This window comes from Pteropus vampyrus, unplaced genomic scaffold (genome assembly GCF_000151845.1).
Source record: "Pteropus vampyrus isolate Shadow unplaced genomic scaffold, Pvam_2.0 Scaffold619, whole genome shotgun sequence".
NCBI classification, from domain to species: domain Eukaryota; kingdom Metazoa; phylum Chordata; class Mammalia; order Chiroptera; family Pteropodidae; genus Pteropus; species Pteropus vampyrus.
Window position 1 is genome coordinate 580,340 of NW_011889400.1, and position 22,019 is coordinate 602,358.

The following is a 22,019-nucleotide window of genomic DNA, read 5'->3' on the forward strand; positions in this document are numbered from 1 at the left end:
TGAACAGCCAAGAAGAGAGAAAACAATTTACCTTTGTTTCAAACAATGTTTCCCAAACTTCTTTGCCCATGAATCCTTTGGTGGTATAAAAACTATTAATAACCTGAGGAATTCAGGATCCAAAGAACACATTTTAGAAATGCCACATTAATGAATGTTTCACTGTCCAGGATTTTCAGTCATTATTAGTAACCAGAGTTAACCAAATTCAACAATGTTTGTCCTTCTACCTAAACTCACACAAAGTTGAATAATTTATAGTAATAACTATTTACTTCAAGTAAGCAACATGCATGGGTAATTTTATAGTATGCAAATTATATCTCAATAAAGCCTTTTTTGTTAAAAGAAACCAATATTCTTGTGTTTCAGGAATAATGAGAAGTAGAGTAACGTGAACGTGGAAAAATGAGATCAGAGTAAAAAAAAAGTTCTAAGGAATATTTTGAGGACCAAAGGTGACTCATTTCTATCCATAGAGGATATATCTTTAGTTGCTATGATGTCTCCCAGATTCATACTTCACAATCATCTCTCTTCCAGCTTTTCCTTTCAAATGTTCTGGCAATGTCTATAAATTAATCTATTTGCATACTCCTACAGTACAAAAGAGTAAATGCATATACCAGGTTGGATATAAACAGCAGCGGCCATAGTCCAAAAAAGCCCACCACTATAAGTGTAGAATTTCTTTTAAAGTTCATGTTTTTCCTAGCATATACATACAAGAAAATATTTTTAAAATGCAAAGGTTAAAAGTTTTAATTCCGAATCTTTAAGAACAATTGATATAAAGAACATGTTATATACTTACCTGTGACTTTATATGTCTTAAAACATCAAATATAACCTATTTGAGAAGTGCAAAGCTCAACATCCCCTTCTATTCTTACCATCTTTTTCCAGAAGCAAAAATTGACAAGGTTGATATAAGTGCTAAATCAGAATCACACTCCATGTATCCTTTCCAGAGGTGACACATAAAAAGACCTCATTTGCTGCTATAGATGGATTATACCAACTAAATGAATCTAAATGACCACTTTTAGCTTATATATTTCTCGGTTCTTTATCACCCACACAAAACAAAAATATTATAAAAGGAGATGATACTTTTTATATGCAAACTATTTATTGAACTATTATACTTTAAAATATCACTCTTCAAAAAGGCCACAAAAATTATAGCATTCAAAAATTTTAGGTCAGATTCTTCCAGGGTAAGTTATTTTTTCCAGTAAGCTTGCATAAAGCTTAACAGCAACAGTATACTTTTACAGAGACTTGCAGTTGGTTCAGACTCAGTTTCTGCTCATGCTATGTAGAGCATCCATGATGCTTTTATTGTACTCTGCAATCTGCTTGGCCACATTCTTCATAACTGACTGGTAATCACTCTCTTGACTCTTGGTTGCTATGACTAATTATATGAGTTAAGGAGGAACACTGTCAATAAAAATATTAATCTAACTGTAGCTCAGAAAGGAACCAAATCATACTAGTATTTCGATTCTTATTGAAAACTAAAGATGACACAGAAAAAGTATGATTAGATTATTTTTTAAAAACCTATTTTAACAGATTAAGCATCAATTGAAACCTAAAAGCCCAAGCAAATTGGTTTTTAAAAAAGTTCACTTACAATATAAAGCTTTTTTATAGTTAATATGTTATGCATCTCAATCTAATTCTGGTCTTAGAACAATGGAATGATCAAAAGAACAAGGTTCTCTAGAGTACCATAAAAAATTCAAGCAGGTCCTTAGACTTCGCTCTGTTTCCAAATCACCTACTTGGTATTGCACAAAACTACAGTGCTAGACATTAGCATGTTGTGAATGGGAATCTTTTGCTTTTAAACTAAAACGTATGATCACAACGGAGAGAGCCCCTAATGAATCTCATTTGGAGGTAAGCTGTGGTCCATGCTGCCTTGAGCTGAAGTTCAGCAGTGTCCTAGAGCAAAATCTATGCTACAATTCTCCAAGCAGAGATGTCCTTGAATGGATCAAGGAAAGGAATAGAAAACTACTTTGGGGAAATGTTTCTTATAACTCCACAATACATGTCCTCAGCAGCTGCTTCCTCCTATGATCACACAAAAAGATAAGCAAGAAGATGGGACATAGGTATACTATCTTGGTAGAAATAAGATGAAGTTAACTGGCTGAAACACAGATGAGCTTAAAGGTCAAATTTCTCATGACACTTAGTTTATCTTCTTTTGCTGACCAGATATCCAAGGTATAGCATTATAAATAACAATAAACAACTATGAATATATATATATATACACACACACACACACACACACACACACACACATATATGGTTAAGAATAATTCTCTCAACAACTCTATGAGAAGAAAATATTAACTGCATTTGTGATGGTAAAATTGAGGCTTAAACAAATTAAGTAAACCGTCCAAAGTCCACGGCCTAGATAAGTAGCAGAGTCAACATTTAAAATTAGATCTACTGACTCCATATCCTGTGCACTTACTATGCCACACTATGACTTTCTATACTCTGCTTTGTATTACTTTGCCACACACACATATACATGCCCTATTAGAGAGGGGAAACTAAATCTTATTCCTTTATTCCCCAAATAGCTTAGCTCAGTGTTTTGTATATATTAGGTATTTGATAAGTGTGTGGTGAATCGAATTTCATTTCGGTCTGTAAAGAAATTCCTAGAAAAAAAAAAAAAAAAACCACTCAGTCAAGTCCATCTGCAGCTTTTTAAAGGATACATTCTTTCATCACAAAATTATTTTGCTCATGGTGTTGCCACTTCCTCTCCAAATTTGTAAGCTAAAAACACAAAAGAAAAATGTTAACTAGTACCCATATTCAAACAACTATTATACATCCTTTTAAGAGGATAAGGGGAAAAAAACACTAAATTTTAAATCTTATCAACTCCTTGCATTTTATTGAGATAAAGCTATGGTAGACAAAGAAATTTAGGAAATATTAAACAATAATAAATACATTAATATAATGTTGAATTCGACAATGGGTTTTACTTTATATGTTTAATAGGAAATATTAAAAGTATTATTATACCAATGAACATGCCAACTGAAAGACAATTTTTCCCTTTCCTAAAAGAATTTAAAAAAGAAGACTGGGACATAATTGGAATCTCTCCTTGAAATCTGGAAGTCTAATGCCACAAATGTAATATATATATATTCTAACACTGTCAAAGGTTCAGCTATAGAGGACAAACTTCCTTACTTCCAGGACTAAATTTCCTGTCTAATTCCACAAGCTGTGATAAGAGCAGCGCTGCAGTGTGAAGATTATAAGAGGGCTGGTAAAAAGCTGGCACTGTTACAATAATTTCTGCATCAACAGGAAGCTAATGTGGATATTATATTGATGGTTGCTTCCTCAGAAGACAATTTTACTGTTATAGAATTAAATTGTTTTTCTGATTTAATTAACCTTGTAACTGTGGGTTATGGTCTTTCTTTTTAAAGATGCACATAGTTTTTTTCCTAAGCAAAGGACCGTCTGAAAATAAAACATAAAATGTTCTGCTTGGACATTTCCAAGAAGTAATGACCAGTTTTTAATATCCGGTAACTGAAGCAACTTTAATAACATTTCTTCATAGTCTCATGTTAAAAATTATTTTCAGGGCATAAGTTCAGTCTTAATGTAGCACCCATCCTATTGTTTCCTCCAAAGAGATAAATCTAGATATTAGAATGAATCATAACTAATTAATTATGTGAACTTTATGCACAGTGAGTTAACACTAATAAATCAGATCTAGCTCCCCTAGATAGGACCTTGAAGTTATGGTGGACTTAAGGAAGCAGTCAGCACTTTTTAACAATAAATCTCTAATAACCTGTTGTAAAGTGAAGTACCAAACTTTTCTCCCTTTGTTTCATACAAAGAGGTGGCCTTCTCATAAAGCAGCAGACCTCTTAAGTGCTACACAAATAATGTAGGAAAAGCAACACTGTCAGATGGTCAAATTCCGTCTATATTATGTATCTATATTATCTATATTAGAGACTTGTTTTAAACCTCGGAGGATATCATGAAGCACAAATCTTTTTTTTTCCCTATGACTTAATTAAAACATCTATTATAAGTTCTTCATATATTTTGGATATTAATCCTTTATCAGTTATATGATTTTCAAATATTTTCTCCAGTTCCAAAAGTGGCTTTTTCATTTTGTTGATTGTTTCTTTTGCTGTGCTAAAGCTTTTTGGTTTGATGTAGGTCCATTTATTTATTTTTACCTTTGTTGCTTGTGCTTTGGGTATCATACCAAAAATCATTGCCAAGACTAATGTCAAAGAGCTTTTCCCCTATGTTTTCTTCCAGAAGTTTTACAGTTTGTTCCAACATAAACATGTTTAAATGATTTTAAATAATTGCCATTCATTCAAAAAAAAAAGTCTATGATGTAAAATTATTTAGTCAAAAACTAGTTTTCCATATAATAGTTGGAAAAGATAGGAAGATCAGAATTTGATATGATCAGCTGGGATTCACAAAAGGCAACAAATAATGCAGAAAAGGACTGAACATTGTGGCTTATGTTATGAATTCCTATTATCTGTATATGGAGTTAAGTATATGATTAGCACTTAATGTGGAAATAAACAAGGCAGCCGTTGACTGGCTCTAAGAAACTGTGCTTGACAAGTGTTTTCCTCAAGTCATCTGTTCATTGGAAGAAAAGGGCAATATTCCATAAGAAATATCAATATTTTTCCCTAAGAACCATTAAAGACAATGACCCCATAAACATTTTTTAGGTTTCTTCTCCAGCTTAGAATAATTTTACAATTTACAAGTCTATATCTAGATTTGCATATTATGAAGTAGACAGAATGACTGATAAATTTGAATTATGTAATTAGTGACTTCTAAGCTTTTAGTAGTTGTGGCAAACTGATGAGACTACCCTTTTCAAGAAGATATAGGGTATATCTTTTTTAAAAAATTGTACATCCATACAGTGAAATAGCCGATATCAAAAAAAGTCATCAAAAAAGAGCTTGAAAGTATTTAAGAAAATAAATGCTTAAAGACTGTATGCACAGAATGATTTCATTTTTTTTTTTGTAAATACAATATAATTAACACGTGTATATAACTGCAAAGGAAAAAAAGTTTACAAAATGCTATATTAAGATGTTAACCATGATTATCTATCATGATCATATTACCATATAAAAGAAGAAAAATTGTTAATGCATTTGGCATTAATAAATCATAGTTGCAAATTGCTAATATAAAGTAATTAGATAGGAGAATAACAAATCTTTAGCAGGCGATAGTTAGTGATTTTGTACATGACACACTTACTTCATTTAATGCCCCCAATAAATACTTGTTGAACACCTGTGATATGCCAACCACTAGCATAGTGCTTACTAGAAAGAAAATGAATGTGGGACAGACATCATCTCTGTCCTCTTAGAAGACCTCAGACATCACTCAGGTAATTTATCAGTAGGATGGGTGATATAAAAAGGGGGCTTGTCTGTGCATCCTGTGTAAATAAATCAAAAAGTTCAAGGATAGGACTGCTCTATCCAGCATTAATTAAGTAGTTTTAAAACTAGGAATAACCTAAATGGCCAATAATACAGAATTGGTTCAGTAAATTATGCTATATCTGTGTAGTCTAATATTATATAGAATCATATTTTAAAAAATATCTACAGACAAGGGAAAGTATTTACAATGTATATAGTTAATAATAAGTTTCACACCTGAAAATTATATACTTGTATTAACCAATGTTATCCCAATAAATTTAATTAAAAAAAAAAAAACCAAGTTTTAAATAATATGTACAAAATGATACCATTTCTATAAATATATAAAATGTGTACTTACATACGTATAAAAGCATGTATACACATAACATATACATACGGACTAGAAGGGCCCACACAAAAATGATAAGAATTATCGTTATCATGCTTTACTTGTGAAAATGTTAAAAGCTATCCTAATGGCTATGCCCAGAACAGTGTCTAGCATAGAGTAGGAATTCAGTATAGGTTTATAGAAGGCAGGAAAGCAGAGGTAAACTCACTTTGAGTAGAGATTGCATAGTATCTGGCTATCTACAAAGCCAGAAAATCTGGAAGGTAAATACAGCAGGTAGATGAAAAGGGAAAGGATTGTTTTGGGGTGAAAATATGGATTAAGAGAACAGGAAAGATAGTCTAAAAATAAAAATAAATTTCAGTCTTTGTTTTCTTTTTACCTGAGAATGTGTCTCATTTTCTTGCAGTTGTGTTTTCAGTGTCTCATGTTGTGTGTTTAGCTTGTCTGTTATTTTCTTAAAGGCATTTCTGCGAGTTGATAACACTATTTTCTCCTGATGTAATTTCTAGATAAATCCAAATAGAAGTAAATAATAGGAGTTAGCAAATATCTAGTAAGTCAATTTAAAATGAATTTGACAAATACTTTCAATGATATTCTGATAAAATTCGACCAAGGCTAGAATTACTCTAAAACCCTGTTTGTAAAAATATCCTTTGAACTATAAGCTAAATTAATATTAACTGTATTAATAATAACTATCTTAAGGCTGCCATATCTGTTCCTACCCCACCAATTTTTATGTTAATGTAAATGGCAATGAAAAGCCACTAACAAGGCTTAAGTAGGAAAATGTCATAATTAAATCTGCATTTGACAAAGTTCCTATTTGTTGAAATGCTTTATCCCTTCCTTTTCAATTTTTACCTTTGGTTTAAAACTTAAATCACTCTAAATTCCTACTATGTATGTAAATGTCTTTATTTTTTCTTAACATATATCAAATAATGAACTGAAAATAAGTTTTATAAACTATATAATTAAATTTGATCAATAAAAACGATTTTAATAATAACTTCATAATACTGTTACTGTTTACCTTTTTCTTTTCTTCACCTGATGATTTTAAAGCTGGCAAATCATTAAATGTCTCCAGATCAATTTTCATTTGCTTAATTTTGTTTTTTAGGGAAAGTTGTTCCTCAGTCATCTTACTTTCCAGAAGCTCCATTTTCTGTAGATCCAACTGTAGACGTTGACTATCTGAAACAGAGGAAAATTCAAGTCCATAATTAGTCAAAACTTTATTTCTCTCACAAAAGGAAATATAATGCAAACATTAAAAATCATGTTTTATAAGAGTTTTGGCAAAAGAAACATGTTCATTGCAACCTATGAGATAATACAAATTAAGAAAAAAAATATTCATCCCCTAGGTAACCAATGTAACCTGATATATATTAGCTACACTTATCTCCATGTTCATACGAACATATGACAGTCTTTTTTCTTACTGAATATAACATATAAAATAAAGACCCATTATTTTTAATAAGAGCATGACACAATTATGTGGGGGGAAGCAAGTTACAAAAATTTTGTAATATACACACACACGCGCGCACACACACACACACGAGCAAGTTATCAATAAGTTTTAAATGAGAGTGTGGCACAATTAAATTTTAGAATGTTCACTCTGCTTGCAATGTGGACAATTAATAGGAATAGCATAATTATATGCAGGACAACCAGTTAAGTGTCGATTTAGTGACCTAGGCAAGAAATTTTAGACTGGTGTAGTCACTTTGGGTATTTTTTTTTCATTAAACAATGTTTATTAAATGCTTTCTATGTGCCAAAAAAACTTCTATGCATGGGGGATGTAGAAATGAACAAAGCATATGACTACATATATGAAATATACAGTTATGTCAGATGGAAACAAATGTAGGAGAGATCTGCAGGGACTCAAGAGGAATTAGGGATTTAGATTAATGAAATAGGCAATCAACTGGACACAGTGATTGAGCAAGGAGGAGTCAATGCAGAATCTATTTCTGACTTGAGTAAATGAGTAGATAGTAGGGTAGGCAGAGGAAGATAATAAACTTTTGTTTGGAGAGAGGAATCAGATGAAAGTTTGAAGTCAGTTTAATAAATGTTGAGTTTGAGACACACCTCAGAAACATCCAATTAAAGATAAGATGTCCAAGTATGAGCCTGTGAGGTCCAAAGATAACAGACTTTGAAATCATTAGCATAGAGATGGGAAGTAAAGCTGTGAGAATGATAGAAATCATCAAGAGAAAAGGATTCATGCCAGAACCTATATGAATATCAAAGTTTTAAAGAATAAATTGACATAAGGAGAATAAGAAATAATCAAAGAAATAAGAAAAAATATCTGAAGCCATAGGGGAAAGACATTTCAAGAATAAAAATGGTTTGTAGTGTACAATACTACTAAGAGATTAAAAAAAAACCTGCAAAATATGTGTTAAGACTTATTGATCAGGAGGACCTTGATGTATCTGTTGAGAATAGATTTCATAGAAAGAAAGAGGACTAAGAGTGAGAGGAAGGTTTTAAGAGACTTGGCTGTGAAACCTTTGAAAGGGAGTGAGACAGCTGAGCAGAGAATTCCCAGGAAAGGCCTTTTCTTTTTGTCTAGAAAGATAAAATATACAAAAAAGACTGGAAATAAAAATGCCAAAATTTTAATAGAAATAGACTCTTGATAATAGGATTATAAATATTTTTAATTTTCTTATTTTTACTGTTCGATATCTCTTCTAAATATAAATTTCATTTGTAATCAGGAAACGGTATTTTTAAAAAATATTCCATTCTGATAGAACTTTATGATACCTACCTTCTCTATTTCAGAAACTTAACTTTGTGATTCTGACTTTAAAAGTCCTTTTTTAAAGAGAGAGAAAGGTAAAGAAGAGAACCAATATTACTGAGTACCTGAAATGTGCCTGGCTTTCCGTGTTATCTGATTTACTTTTTATAACAGCACTGGGGGGTAAATGGTATTATATGAGGAAACTGAAGCTTAGAAAGGCAATTTGCTCTAGGTCACACAACCAGTCAGGCTTTGGTACTCAGTGATATTATCATCTTTATGAAAGTTTCATTTTTAAAAGAACAAATATTACTTTATGATAAAGAAAAAAGATGCTTCTATGAGCAACAATGAGTTATAGGAAGAGGAACAATAATACTTTGTCAATTTTGCTACATCAGGCTTCTTTCCCCAAGCATCATTCTTTGATCGGCTTTCCTTTATTTTACTTTACCAAAGAAAAATCTGATTAGAGCTAACTAAAAAATGGATACTAAAATGGAATTAAAATACCTATCCTGCAAATCCAGGGGAAGAAATCTGAATTCAAACCTGGAGAAGTTTCCCTTCTCCTGTGTTTCCAGGGTTAGGCCAATTAATAATCCTACATATCTTACTTATTTGTAGATAGAGGCATAGTGTAATGCATTTTCATCTTAGAACATTTTGCCTTCACTTTTCCTCTATTTTAAAGTAGCGATATAAGTACCCTCAGAAAAATAATGGTAGTATTTCAGAGTGTCAAAGCCAAACATAAATATCTTCCTTTTCTTACAAAGAGATTTAGTGAGGGGTGAAAGATTTTTATATTAAAATAACAAATTTATTACAGAATTTAATTTTTAAGGAAAAATTTAATCTTGTAGTAAAATCTATTATTCCTCATATATACATCTTATTTTTCTCTGGTTCCTTTCATTGTTTTCTCTTTATTGGTACATTTCGGCAGTTTGACTGTGATGTGCTTAGGTGAGACATTTTTATATTAATCCTGTTTGGGGTTCAGTAAGTTTCTTGATCTGTAAAATTAAGTTGTTCATCAAATTTGTGAAATTTTTAGCCACTACTTCTTTAACTATCTTTTCTCCACCATTTCTGTCTCTCCTCTCCTTCTGGGACTCCAATCACATGCATATTCGACTGCCTAAAATTGTCCCACAAGCCATTTAGGCTCTGTTCATTTTTATTTCTTCTTCAGATTGGATAATTTCTATTGATTTCTCTTCAAGTTGACCAACTTTTGTTTTTTCCTTCTGTCTTCAATCTTCAATTAAGGTCATTCAGTGAAATTTTCCTTTTTACTTATGTTTTCAATTCTAGAATTTTCACTTGGTTCTTTTTTTAATTTCCATTTCTTTGTGGGATTCTCCATCTATTCATTTATTATGATTTTATTTTCAAGTCCTTAAATATATTTATAAACTTTTAAAGCCCTTTTTATTTCAACATCTGGATTATATCAGGTCAATATATAGTGACTACTTTTCCTTTGACTTATGTTTTCCTATTTCTTCATATATGTAGGTTTTATAATATAATTGACATTTTAAATGATATGGTGTAGAGACTCTGACTTTCCTGTGCTCCTTTCAAGAATTATTTGTATTATAAATGAGCAATAAACTTTGCTAAACTAACTCTAAACTTTTCTCCTTTAGAGGGGGCAGCATTTGAAATCTCTGTACTCAGGTCTTTCAACTTCTAGCTGCTACTTTTTTCTAGGTCCCCTAAAGTCTACCCAATGCATACATAGTTCAAGAGTCTGACTGGAATTTAGGTAGAGTTTATATAAGCATAACTTGGAGATATTGCTGGTTTGGTTCCAAACCACTGTAATGAAGTATCTCAAAAAAGTGAAATGCATGTTATTAAAAAACATATACATATATGGACTTAAATGTTGTTGAAAGGGTTTTGTTTAGTTAGATTCATATATCTACTAGGGCTGGAAATAGTTAATGAGAATTAAAATGTTGAACAAGCCATTGAGGCTTATGGTTCCAATGCTCTGAATAGGAAATGTACTTAGCTTGTATATTTCGACTGTTTGGTGAAAGCAGTTATATAAATCTAACTACAAATTTAATTTGAAGGTGTATTAGGGAAATATAATTAAGATCTATAGAAACTGCTTTTCCTAGAGAAAGGGAGAAAATGGTTGGTTGGTATAGGGTAAAGTTTATCTTCCCTTAACAGCAGGCCCCATGAAAAGCTAAAAGCTTCTCCAAGAGAAGAGACAGGAAGAGGATGCAGACTAGTTCCTTCTGATATGCTATGAAGTTGCAAAGTTTACCAAGCAGTGTGTACACAGTAGCAAAATCTCAGAAGGAACCACTTTGACCTGGGGAAATGTTTCTCAAATATTCTGCCATCAGTGCATTTGTTTATTCCCTGGAGTTTCCTTTCCAAAAATATAAATAAAAACTATTGCTGACAAGAGTCCTTGCTTCTTTACTCATGCAGTACACCAGTGTTTCTCAATTTTTTTTTCATTACTATTGCGCTAAGCAACCTTTTGTAGATATTTTTTTCCCAAATGCCTCTTTCCTGTAAAATTTTTATATCACTGATGTAATTTATATCTGTTTATGTATTGTGACCCTTTGGAGGGCCACAAACCATAATAATATCCAAATTTTTTTTTTTACCCTGCCCCAAAGAAGTAATTTGCTCCCTTGGGAGTGGTATTGCTCCATTAAGAAACCTAGAGTACACTAAGAAAATCAGGTAAGTTCCAATTACAACCTCAAGAGCTTAAAGGGGTGGCAGTTCACAAAAGGGAAATATAAAATTCATTATCTTTGAAAAGTAAACCAAAATATTATAAACCTCTTACAGCAACTTCCAGATATAAGAAATTTTTTGTGGGGAATGGTATTAAGGAAAGAGGAAAATAATTTATATGTTTGGTTTAAATTAACACTTAAAAATAACTGAGAAATGAAATTAATTGTAGGGCACAGAGAATTCAAACTTTAATAAGATAAATTTTTAGTAAAATCTTTATCAAAGTAATAAACTGAATTCTTATCTCCACTGAAGCCAGTTCTCATTCTTTTTCAACTCTATATCTCTGGAGAATGTAAACACAAAGTATAAAAATATGGGAGGAATACAAAGTCCTGATTATTGAATTTATTTTCTGGTATGATACCTACCTTCAAAAAAATTTGTTTCTCAACAGCTATTACACAAAAACAGCTTAAAGGAGACAAAAACCTGTTGAATATTGACCTTAGGTAAATGAAAAATTTTAAATTATGGTCTAAAACACAAATTAAGGTTTCCTAGATGGAGTAATTAAACATAAAATACTTTATGAAGAAAGAAAATTAAAATATAAAAATATTCATAGTCCTATATATCCAAAATAATTGAAAATAGGATCTCAAAGAGATATTTGCACATCTGTATTCACTTGCAGCATGATTCATAATAGCTGAGAGTTAGAAATAAACTATCTATCAATGAATAAATGAATAAAGAAAATGTAGTATGTACCTACGATGGAATATTATTCAGCCTTAAAAAAGAAGGAAATTCTGTCACCTGTTCTAACATAGATGAACCCTGAGGACATAATGACAAGTAAATAAACCATTTGCAAAAAGGCAAATATTGCATGATTCCATTTATATAAAGTATCTAGAGTAGCTGAACTCATAGAAACAGAAAGTACAATATGGTTAGCAGTGGGGAAGGGTAAAGGGGTGTTGTTCAATAGGTGTATGTATCAGGTATGTATGATGAACAAGTTCTAGAGCTCTACTGCACAAACTGCAATAGTTAACACAATTATACTGTACACTTAAAAATAGGTAAGATGGTAAATTTTGTTATGTGTTTTTTATCACAATTAAAAAACACTTGTAGTCAAACTAATAGTAGGTAAAAATCAAATTTAGAATGATCTCTAGCTGCCTGGCATATAATTAAGATATATAAATAAAACTATAGAAAACAAACTCTAAACAAATCTGGGCAGATAAAATATTCTTAAATGTGTAGAATAACTGTCCACTTATATCATCAATCTAAATTCAATTGTATTTTAACAGCATTTAGTGTGTATTCATAGGTCCAAAATCCCTTAAACTCCTAGGCAGTCTGTGTTTTACAATGTAGAATTCATCAAATATTTGAAAAGTAATACACAGTACATATACTGATTATTATATAACTCCCACAGCAGGGGCAGAGGCAGCATCCTGTCATCATGTACATAAACACTGCTGCAACAACAAGTATGAACAGTCACACTAGGTAGGATAATTAAAGAGTATAAATAGCTTCATGTCAGTTCAGGTTAGATTAGGTTTTGCTGACAAGAGCTTTTTAAATTTAGAGATTCAAGATAAATGGATATTATGGATGCATTACTCCAAATATTAAGTGTCATTCCCCATAATCTTGCTAACTGCCAGAGTAATTCCAAGTAAACAAAGCCGTCACACATTAACATAAAAAACTAATTCAAAGCTGCCACGTTAGCATAAAGAACATCCATAGTTTAAAAACCAAAGATTCCATAAATATTTTTACATGACTTTATCCTAGACACTTTAGGTTCAATTTTATATATTTGTTTCTAATCAATGTCTGCACTATCCGAATGGCAACCACTAGCCACATATGGCTTTTGAGCAATTTGAATGTGTCTAGTCCAAATTTAGATGGGCTGTGACTGTAAAATCTCAATGATCATTTTTATATTGCTAACGTGTTGCTGAAATGATAATATTTTGGATACACTGGGTTAAACAAAACATATTATTAAAATTCATGTCTCTTTTTAATTTTTTAACATGGCTACTAGGAAATTTAAAATTACATATATGGCTAGCATTACATTTTTGTTGGACAATGCTGCTCTATTCTCATGTTAGTCATCATGGGGGAAACTAATTATAATTAAAACATTACTTCCTCTAAGACACCTCTCCTAACCACCCAAGACTGCGGTGGATATGAGCACTATCACTATGTACTTACATTGCTTCTTATGCTTCTATCATAGCACAGTTTCATTATATTTTAATTGTTTATTTGTCATTCTATCACAAAGTTCCTTGAGGAAAAGGACTGGAATTTTCTTAATCTCTGTATACCCAGATTATAGCACAGGCATAGAGCATATTTTTAATAAATGTTAAATGAATAAGAGTATCTCAATGAAATACTATTAAATTGATGTGAAAAGTCACAGAAAAGTCTGAGACTATAAATATCTGGAGCTACAGGCAATGATAAGCTAAATTCTCAGTCTTTCCAAAAAAAAAAAAAATCAAAGAGAATAACAGTAGATTTTAAAAGTTCCAATTTTGCTACAGGAAAAAAAAAAGGATATTAAAATTTAGGTTGTGCTCTCACCTGAAGTCAAATTTCTGGCTGTACTTTGTGATTTCTGCATTTCAGTAGATTTAAAATTAAGATCATCCTGCATTATCTTCAGCTCTTGATTGGTGATAGAGGATATCTGTTTCATACGATTTATATTCTGTATTTGCAGAGAAATAAAAATGGAAAAAATCTGACCAATTTAACTCTCCAATAAAACTACTGGAAAACACTGCTAAAGGACTAGATGTTTTGAATGGGTATTCTTTTTTAAAATACATCATTCATTATATATGTGTTATATAAGAATACAGTGAGATTCATAGTCAGGTTTTCACAATAAGGAAAGGCTAAATTAAAATTCAGAATTGTTTCTTTTATATTTGCTTTATTTCATTGTACGAAAAATTCAACTACACTATTTTAGGAACTGATTAGAGTTTTAAAACATAAGAACATTGAAAAAAAAAAAAAACCCATGCATTTTCCCTCCTATGCTACCATATACTAACTAGGAGCTGCTCAATAAACATTTTTTGATCAATTAAAATACTCATTGGCTATCTTGTACTCTTGCAGATAAATCTTAATAATTACTCTAAATTAGTCCCTCGCTTACTACTAAATATTGCTATTATACATATGTTATCTCTTTTTCCCAGTCATCCAACTAATTAGCTGAATTTTGTTAGATAAAATTAATAGTTCACAGAAATAAACAAGCAGGGAAATTTTAAGGAAAGTTTAAATGAGCAAATGTAATAATCAACCACTGCATTTTTTGAGTTGTATGTGGAAAAGGTAATCATAGAAAAAATAATGAGGACACCAGGACAGGCACATGGTACTTACTCGACTACTATGCTCCAAAAGTGCAACAATGTTGGCTTCTATCTGTGCTTTCCGTTCCAGTTCCTGATTCTTAGTTTCCTCAAAAGTTTCAATAAAAGCTGCCAATTGAAAAATATGATGAGACATTACAGTTGATATAGTTAACAACTCTGATTTGTAGGTCTTAAGAACACATTATATAAATTCAAAGCAAATTTTAATCTATCAATGTTTAATACTTTATTAGCCCAAGGGTAATTAAATTACTCAATAAAAATATTTCTATGTACTTTCAAACTTTAAAGCTTGTTATGATCTTAATACAAGTAAACTAAAAATTTATATAAGCCAAGAATTAACAGTTGATATAAAAGAGATTAGAAATAATGTTTACATAGGCTCTCTTTAATACAGCTACATTAACATCTATAATTAGACACTAACTTTACTTCTAAAAACAGCATTACCAATCTTCTATTTTATCTGAAAATGAGTATTTTACTTATAATGCTGCACTAATCTCAACTAATTAAGTTTAATAATTTATTCAGATTATAAATATCCTAAGAAATCATCCTTTTTGGTACTTGCTGAGATTTTAAATAAATCCTGGGATATTGTTCAATAAGAGTTGGCAATTACTGCTTTATAGCATGCTTCTATGAAAGTAATTATTGACATCAGACCTATAAAACTTCAGATTCTAGCAAAATAATTTAAGAAAGAAACCAGTAATAGAAAACATATACGTCAATTTTGAAAACTCTGAATATACAATGTAAGTTTAAGTGAAGATCTATTTACAAAGTCAAGATTTTTTTTTTAAGTGAAAAGAAATTGCACCTGAAGGCTATTAAAGTTACAGTTAGTGACAGAACCAAGTAACAAGATCTGAGATGAGTGGTAATAAATAAAAAGCTAAAAAAGGTGAAAGATATTAAAGGTAAACATGGGGAAGCATGTAAAATATTCAACATTCAATCAGTAAGTGGTCTACAGATTCTCTATACAGACTATAAGTACTAGAACTAGAAATCTAACCCTAACACACAAACATTCATACACACACATACATGTACAAAACCATTTTAGAATTCTCTACCCATCCCTAAACTATGCTAGATATTTAGTAATTCTTTAAGGCAAATGCTTTGAATCTCCACATTTCTGTATTTATTAGCTATTATATCTTCCCACATAAGATCTCTGATTTGGTATAAATGAACAGCAACCTGAGAATATAATATCATATCTATAAGATTTTCACTTACTGTCCATATTTTCCTCCCTTTTTTTTAGCTCCTTGTATTTCTGATTCATTTCACCTATAAGAGATACCAAATATAACATTAATTTTTAACACTCTAGATACAGTGCTCTAAATGAGAAATATCTCTTAGGTTCTCCAAGTACCATTAGTCATTGATTATTCAATATTTTCAACTTGGTGATATTCTTGCACACTGGAAAAAGCAATCTCTTAACTGGAAAGGGCTTACAGACCTTCCAATGGTTCTCTATTACAGTCCCGACTTGAGCTATTCAACCTATACATGAACACTGCTGGTGATGGGAAACATAAGCTCCCAAGAAGTACATTCCACCTTTAAATAGCTCACAATGGCAAGCACGATAGCTAAGTTACTTCCCCAACAAAGCTTAAGTCTAGGGATTTAACAAGAAATTAAAATGTACTAAGTGCTATCATATGAAAAATAAAGGGTGCTATAGAAGCACACATCTAATCTGGTTTGGAAAGTCAGGAAAATTTTCTCTAAAAAAGTAATATTTAGGCTGTGTTATAAAGAATAAATGAATAAGTTGTCTCATCTAAATATACAAGAATAAGTTGAAAGTCAAAGCATTACAAGTAGAGAAATCTGAAGTTGAGGATGAATACGGTAGCATAAGAAACTGAAAGAGAGTTATGGGTGAGGCAGAGAATGTAAATGAAAAAGTGGCACAAATATTTGTTTGAGATATTTAAGAGCCAAAGTGAATGGATTTGGGTGAAGGTTAGATAGCGAGTAGTCAAGTATGACTCCTATGTTTCTGACTTGGGTAAATGAGGACATGGTGGTATAATTAACTGAAAAGAGAGGCAAGATGAGGAAGAAGCTGTTTACAGCAGTTTGGACATGTTGCACTTAATATATGTAAAATTATGTTTAAAATGGCAAAAATCCAAGACCCAGACAGGTAGATAAAATCTGACACTATAGCTGCATCACAGGGCTGTAGAGAAAGCAGAATAAATTTGTGCTTGCTCCAATGTACAGTTTGTTCATACAAATCAGTTAGTTCTTAGCATTCTGGAGAAACTAAGGAAGCTTATTAATATGATGCCCAGCAAGGATGGAGGGAATAACAGGCTACAGATTCCTAAAGAGGTTGTTATAAGAAGCAAATATCTAGATGTTCTTTAGGAAGAAGAGTTCAAAGAAAATGGGGGACCCAATAGTTGAGAGTCTAGAGGCTAGAACCTAATGGTTAGCCTGTGTTCCATATATACAGCTATAAAGGTATACAATTTTTCCAAATACTGACTACAGCAGCAATTAAGTTGAGGAGTAGAGGAAAATAGTTGGGACAGAACTCCTAATTACATGGAGGATGGATTTCCCCTTGTACATACATAGACTTGCTTGGTAGGAAGTTTAGTTTCAAGTGCACAAAGGTGAAGCCAAAGTCAGAGACTTGGGTCGGCAGACAGCTTTTTTGCCTTCTGGTCTGAAAACATTTTTCTCAAACTCACTGAAGACAGTACAGCCCTGATACACAGGAAATCTTGTCAGTGCACCGCTCCCTCGCCCTGCCCACCGCCCCCCCCCCCCCCCCAAAAAAAGTACTGGTAGTAAAAAGCTGAAAGTGAAAGCTACTACCTAAGGAGAGTAAATACCCAGTGGTCATGTATTCCCAGCCAGGGAACAGCCAGACTAACAGGAACATTAGGTTCATTCAGGCTAAGGCTTTGGATGAATTAACAACTTTACTGAACTACTAATCAGTTCAAAGGAAAATAAATGGCCTCAGAGCATGCAGTATGATCAGTTGTGAGCAGAAGGATAGAGAATTTGCTATTAATAACAAACTTTGTAAATGATTAAGTTTTTTAAAAAAAACACATTACAGACAAATTAAGAGTAGTCCTATAATAATGTCACCATGCACTTACCTTATGGCAATGTATTTTGAATGGGAAACAAAGAGAAAGAGTTTATAGCACACGTGATCTGATATACCCTCACAGAAGGGTGATGTGAATGTAAATGTTATATAACCTATATGAAGTAGCAGAAAAGCTAGTATCTGCTGAATCTGCCATGACCTAAGTTTCTAAGAAAGTCGTAGTTCCTTGTTGTGACTGGCTGAGAGCTGAATTCTTGAGAGACTGGGCAAGCATTAGGGGATTAGGAGGAGGTCTGCACCTTAGGCTTTATGGGAATTTAAGTAATCTTATCTTTACTCTTCTAAACTTAAGAGAAACTTCTACACATACTGTTTCTAGTTCCTCATCTCGATACTAGACCTCAACACATCAAAATGAGACGTCTCCTCCTGCCATTCCAATGAAATTGTTCATATAAAATTATATGACTCCTCACTTAACAAATCCGAGAGTTTCCAATTTTTACCTTATTCTGCAATATTTGACACTATTGATACATCCTTCTTTCAATTTTTTTCATTATGTTCTTTGTTGGGGGTGGAGAGACTTGTCTGGTTTTTCTTACTTTCAGATTCTTCCTTCTCTGTCTTATCTTCATGGCTTTCTCTCTTTTCTTCATTTAAATTCTTGGTTCTGCTCTTAGTTTACTTCTAATGCTACATTACAGCCCAAGAAATTCTTGTGGTTGAAGAACTCTCAAATTTGAACTTTTCCCTAATTTTCAGTTTGTTTTATCCAACTGCTTACTAGATACATTTATCTGGATACCTTTCAGGACATCCTAATACTAATGTACTGTAATTAAACTCACCAGTCTCCCCTTCAAAGTGTATACCCCTCTGTATTCTCTATTACATTTGGAAGTCCTTCACCATACACTTATTATCTAACTCAGAAACCTGGGAGATTCTTCTCTCCTGCTCCACTCAAATCCATGCTCCTAGCTGTCACCAAACTGAACTGGAAGACATATCTGGTCAGTGACATCTGGTCAATGTTTCCAGCTACACAGCTGGTCAGCTGGATTAGAGAGGACAGAGCACCCATATATCTTAGCAGATTCCCAAGCTTCATAAAACCTCCTCCCGTAACACTATTAAGAAGAGAGGTCAGGGCACTACTGAACTGCTCTATGTTGTGATTTCTCAGTTGGATTAATATATGAGCTACTTGTGAAAGGCAATGTATACATGTGAGTAGTCTTAGGTAAGCTAAGATATATGGGTTGTTAACAAATCTATCTTCAGATTTGCTGACAGGAGAGGACAAGATCACAGGTGGGGAAGCTAATCAGTATATGATACTAGAAGTGCAAAGCAGGCAAGCAAAAGGGTCTAATTTAGTAAAATCAAGAATCAGGAGACCAAAGGAGAGAGAAAAGAACACGCTGATAAAATGAAGGTGATTTCAGAGCTATCCTTAAATTCTGTGCATTTGATGTGATCATGATTGTACATAATTTATTTCAAATATACTGAGCATCTACTATGTAACAGGTGCTAGGATTATCAAAATGAACAAGATAGTTACCAATCTATGCTAAAAGGGCTTACAATCTTTCAGGTGTACAAAAATAAAAAAGTTACAAGCAACACAAGTGCTGTAACTGGGGTATGTATGAAGTACTATGGTATCTAGAAGCATGAAAAGAGTTCAGGAGGTTTTTACAAAGAAAGTATCATATCAGCAATGTACTTTAACAAGTAATAGAGGAATTATAGAGACAAATAAGATCATTTCCTTCAAGAAATGTATATCCTACCAAGACAAGTACTACAAAATTTACACTGTAAATTCAAGGCTTTTTTTCCCTTAAAGGGAGGAAAGAAAAAATGGGAATGGAATATTATCAAAGAGTTGGAACACGGCAGAAAGGACACCACTGCTTTTTGATACTCTCTGCTATAGCCAGTCAGTGGAATAAGGGAGATATGATCTTTTCGTACTACCAAGGGCTAAGTACCACCACAACCACCTTTGTCCTCACTGTACATTCATCTGACTCTTACTTTTCTGCCATCAGATGATGTTCTCTTAACTCAAGGCTCACAGAGCTAACTGGGCTTTTACGCTCTGAGAGGTATTTCCCATCTTAGTGAAGGTTTGATTGTCATTTTCTACAACAGGCAGCTACCCCAATCTTCTTCCTGATCAATACCCAACAAGGCACATGCTAGAAACTCCCTGGCCTCAAAGTCCCCAACTTGGCAGGCCTACTGATTTTGGAGGTAAAAGGGTAGCAGAAAGCAAAACAAAAAAAACAACAAAAAAAAACAAATGAGAGAGGTGGAACAAGAATGAACCCTGGAAGACTTTTCACAACCAGGTTCTTTCCTTTCCAGCACTTGGGGTCCTTCTGAGGCAAGTTAAGTCTCCCAGTACCTTCAAGTGTTCCTCATGTAGCATGGTTTCATTCTCTTTACTATTATGCTCATTCTATTCAGTGAGTTCCAGTTCTTTACCCCTATAATTATAACTTTAATTACAATGCCAAAAAACTTAGGATTCCAAGGAGACTATGACTTCCTATAGTCTATATATTTATCTTTTTGTTAACGCAATCTAGGATTTCAGCTGCTTTGAGGCTATATCACATTAATTCATACCAAGCTGTTATCGAAATCCCCCTCTAATATTTTCACAAATTTTAGTAAATCAAGACAATTTCTCCTCCCCAACTCCTACTTCAATTTTAATTAGTTTTGGGGTCCTATTAAATTCCATTCTTTTACACTCTCTCTCTCGCCTGTTTTTTTTTTTTTCTCCACCTATATCACTATTTCACATATCATTATAGCAGTAAGTAATAAACTAGTTTACCAACTACTACAAGACTGGCAGGTTAAAATGAGTACAAATAAATTTAAAGTTTTAAGCTAACTTTTGCCTTTAGGCATATCAACTTACCAATCATGTATTCTCTACAAAATGTTTTAAATTTATCGGGAAAGTTTCTTTACAGCTATGCAGACAAGATCTGGCAATTCTATTTCTACACACTGGAGGCACTTTAAAAATATATAATACTTCTCTAAATATGTAAAAGTTAAATTATTACTAAAAGCCTCATAATTACTAAAGAAAAGAAAAAATACTCTGTAGAAGTTTGTTTCAATAGTCATAACAAATAATGTCAGATACCATAACGAATAGTCCTTGGCATACACTACCACAACATAAAGTCTTAATTACTTCCCAAAGCTGCAGTTATCCAACGTTAGCATACATGAGAATCATCAAGAGGGTCTGCTGAAACATAAATTGCTAAGCTCTAACTCCAGGGTTTCAACATTTAGTAGGGTAGAACCCAAGAATTTTCATTTCAAATAAATTTCAGATGGTGCTGAAATACTTGGTCTGAAGATAATACCATTATTCTAAAGAAAGATATAAAGTATAGTTTAACCAATCTCTAAACTGAACAGTAAATAATGATTAATTCTTCATTGAATGTATATTGAGAAACTATAGAATAGCAATGTATATATGCCATTTGAAATCTCAGATACCAAAAGATATACTACATTGAAACTAAATAGATTATTTTGTATATTGTGGGGAAAATGTTAATGGGAAAATACTTTCCAAAACACGTTTTAGGAAAATGGGGGGTAGCTGAAGAGGAATAAGAGGTTCAAATTTTCAGGTATAAAACAAATACCTGAAAGTACAGGCATAGGGAATACAGTCAATAATATTGTGAAAGCACTGTACAGTGTCAGGTGGTTGATGGACTTATCACAGTGATCACTTCTTTAGGTATATAAATGTTGAATAACTATGGTATATACCTGAAACTAATAAAATATTTTATTATATTTTAATTAAAATCTTTAAAGAACTAAAATAGAAACACTACATGACCCAGCAATTCCACCTCTAGGTATCTATCTGAAGAAAATAAAAATATTAATTTGAAAAGATATATGTACATCTATGTTCACTGCAGCATTATTTATAATATCCAAGATATGAAAGCAACCTAAATGTCCATCAAAAGGTGATGGATAA

At 32.3% G+C, this 22,019-nt stretch overlaps 1 protein-coding gene across 1 annotated transcript in view; it reads right to left on the bottom strand.

Annotated features, from left to right (window-relative positions):
* Positions 1-1,110: 1,110 nt before the first annotated feature.
* IFT74 (intraflagellar transport 74) overlaps positions 1,111-22,019 on the bottom strand; it is a 78,194-nt gene continuing 57,285 nt past the window's right edge. The window contains 7 exon segments of the mRNA XM_011384732.2: positions 1,111-1,420; positions 2,757-2,817; positions 6,260-6,385; positions 6,920-7,083; positions 14,042-14,168; positions 14,861-14,958; positions 16,111-16,201. Coding sequence (XP_011383034.1) covers positions 1,302-1,420; positions 2,757-2,817; positions 6,260-6,385; positions 6,920-7,083; positions 14,042-14,168; positions 14,861-14,958; positions 16,111-16,201 — 786 coding nt within the window. The 3' untranslated portion in view covers positions 1,111-1,301.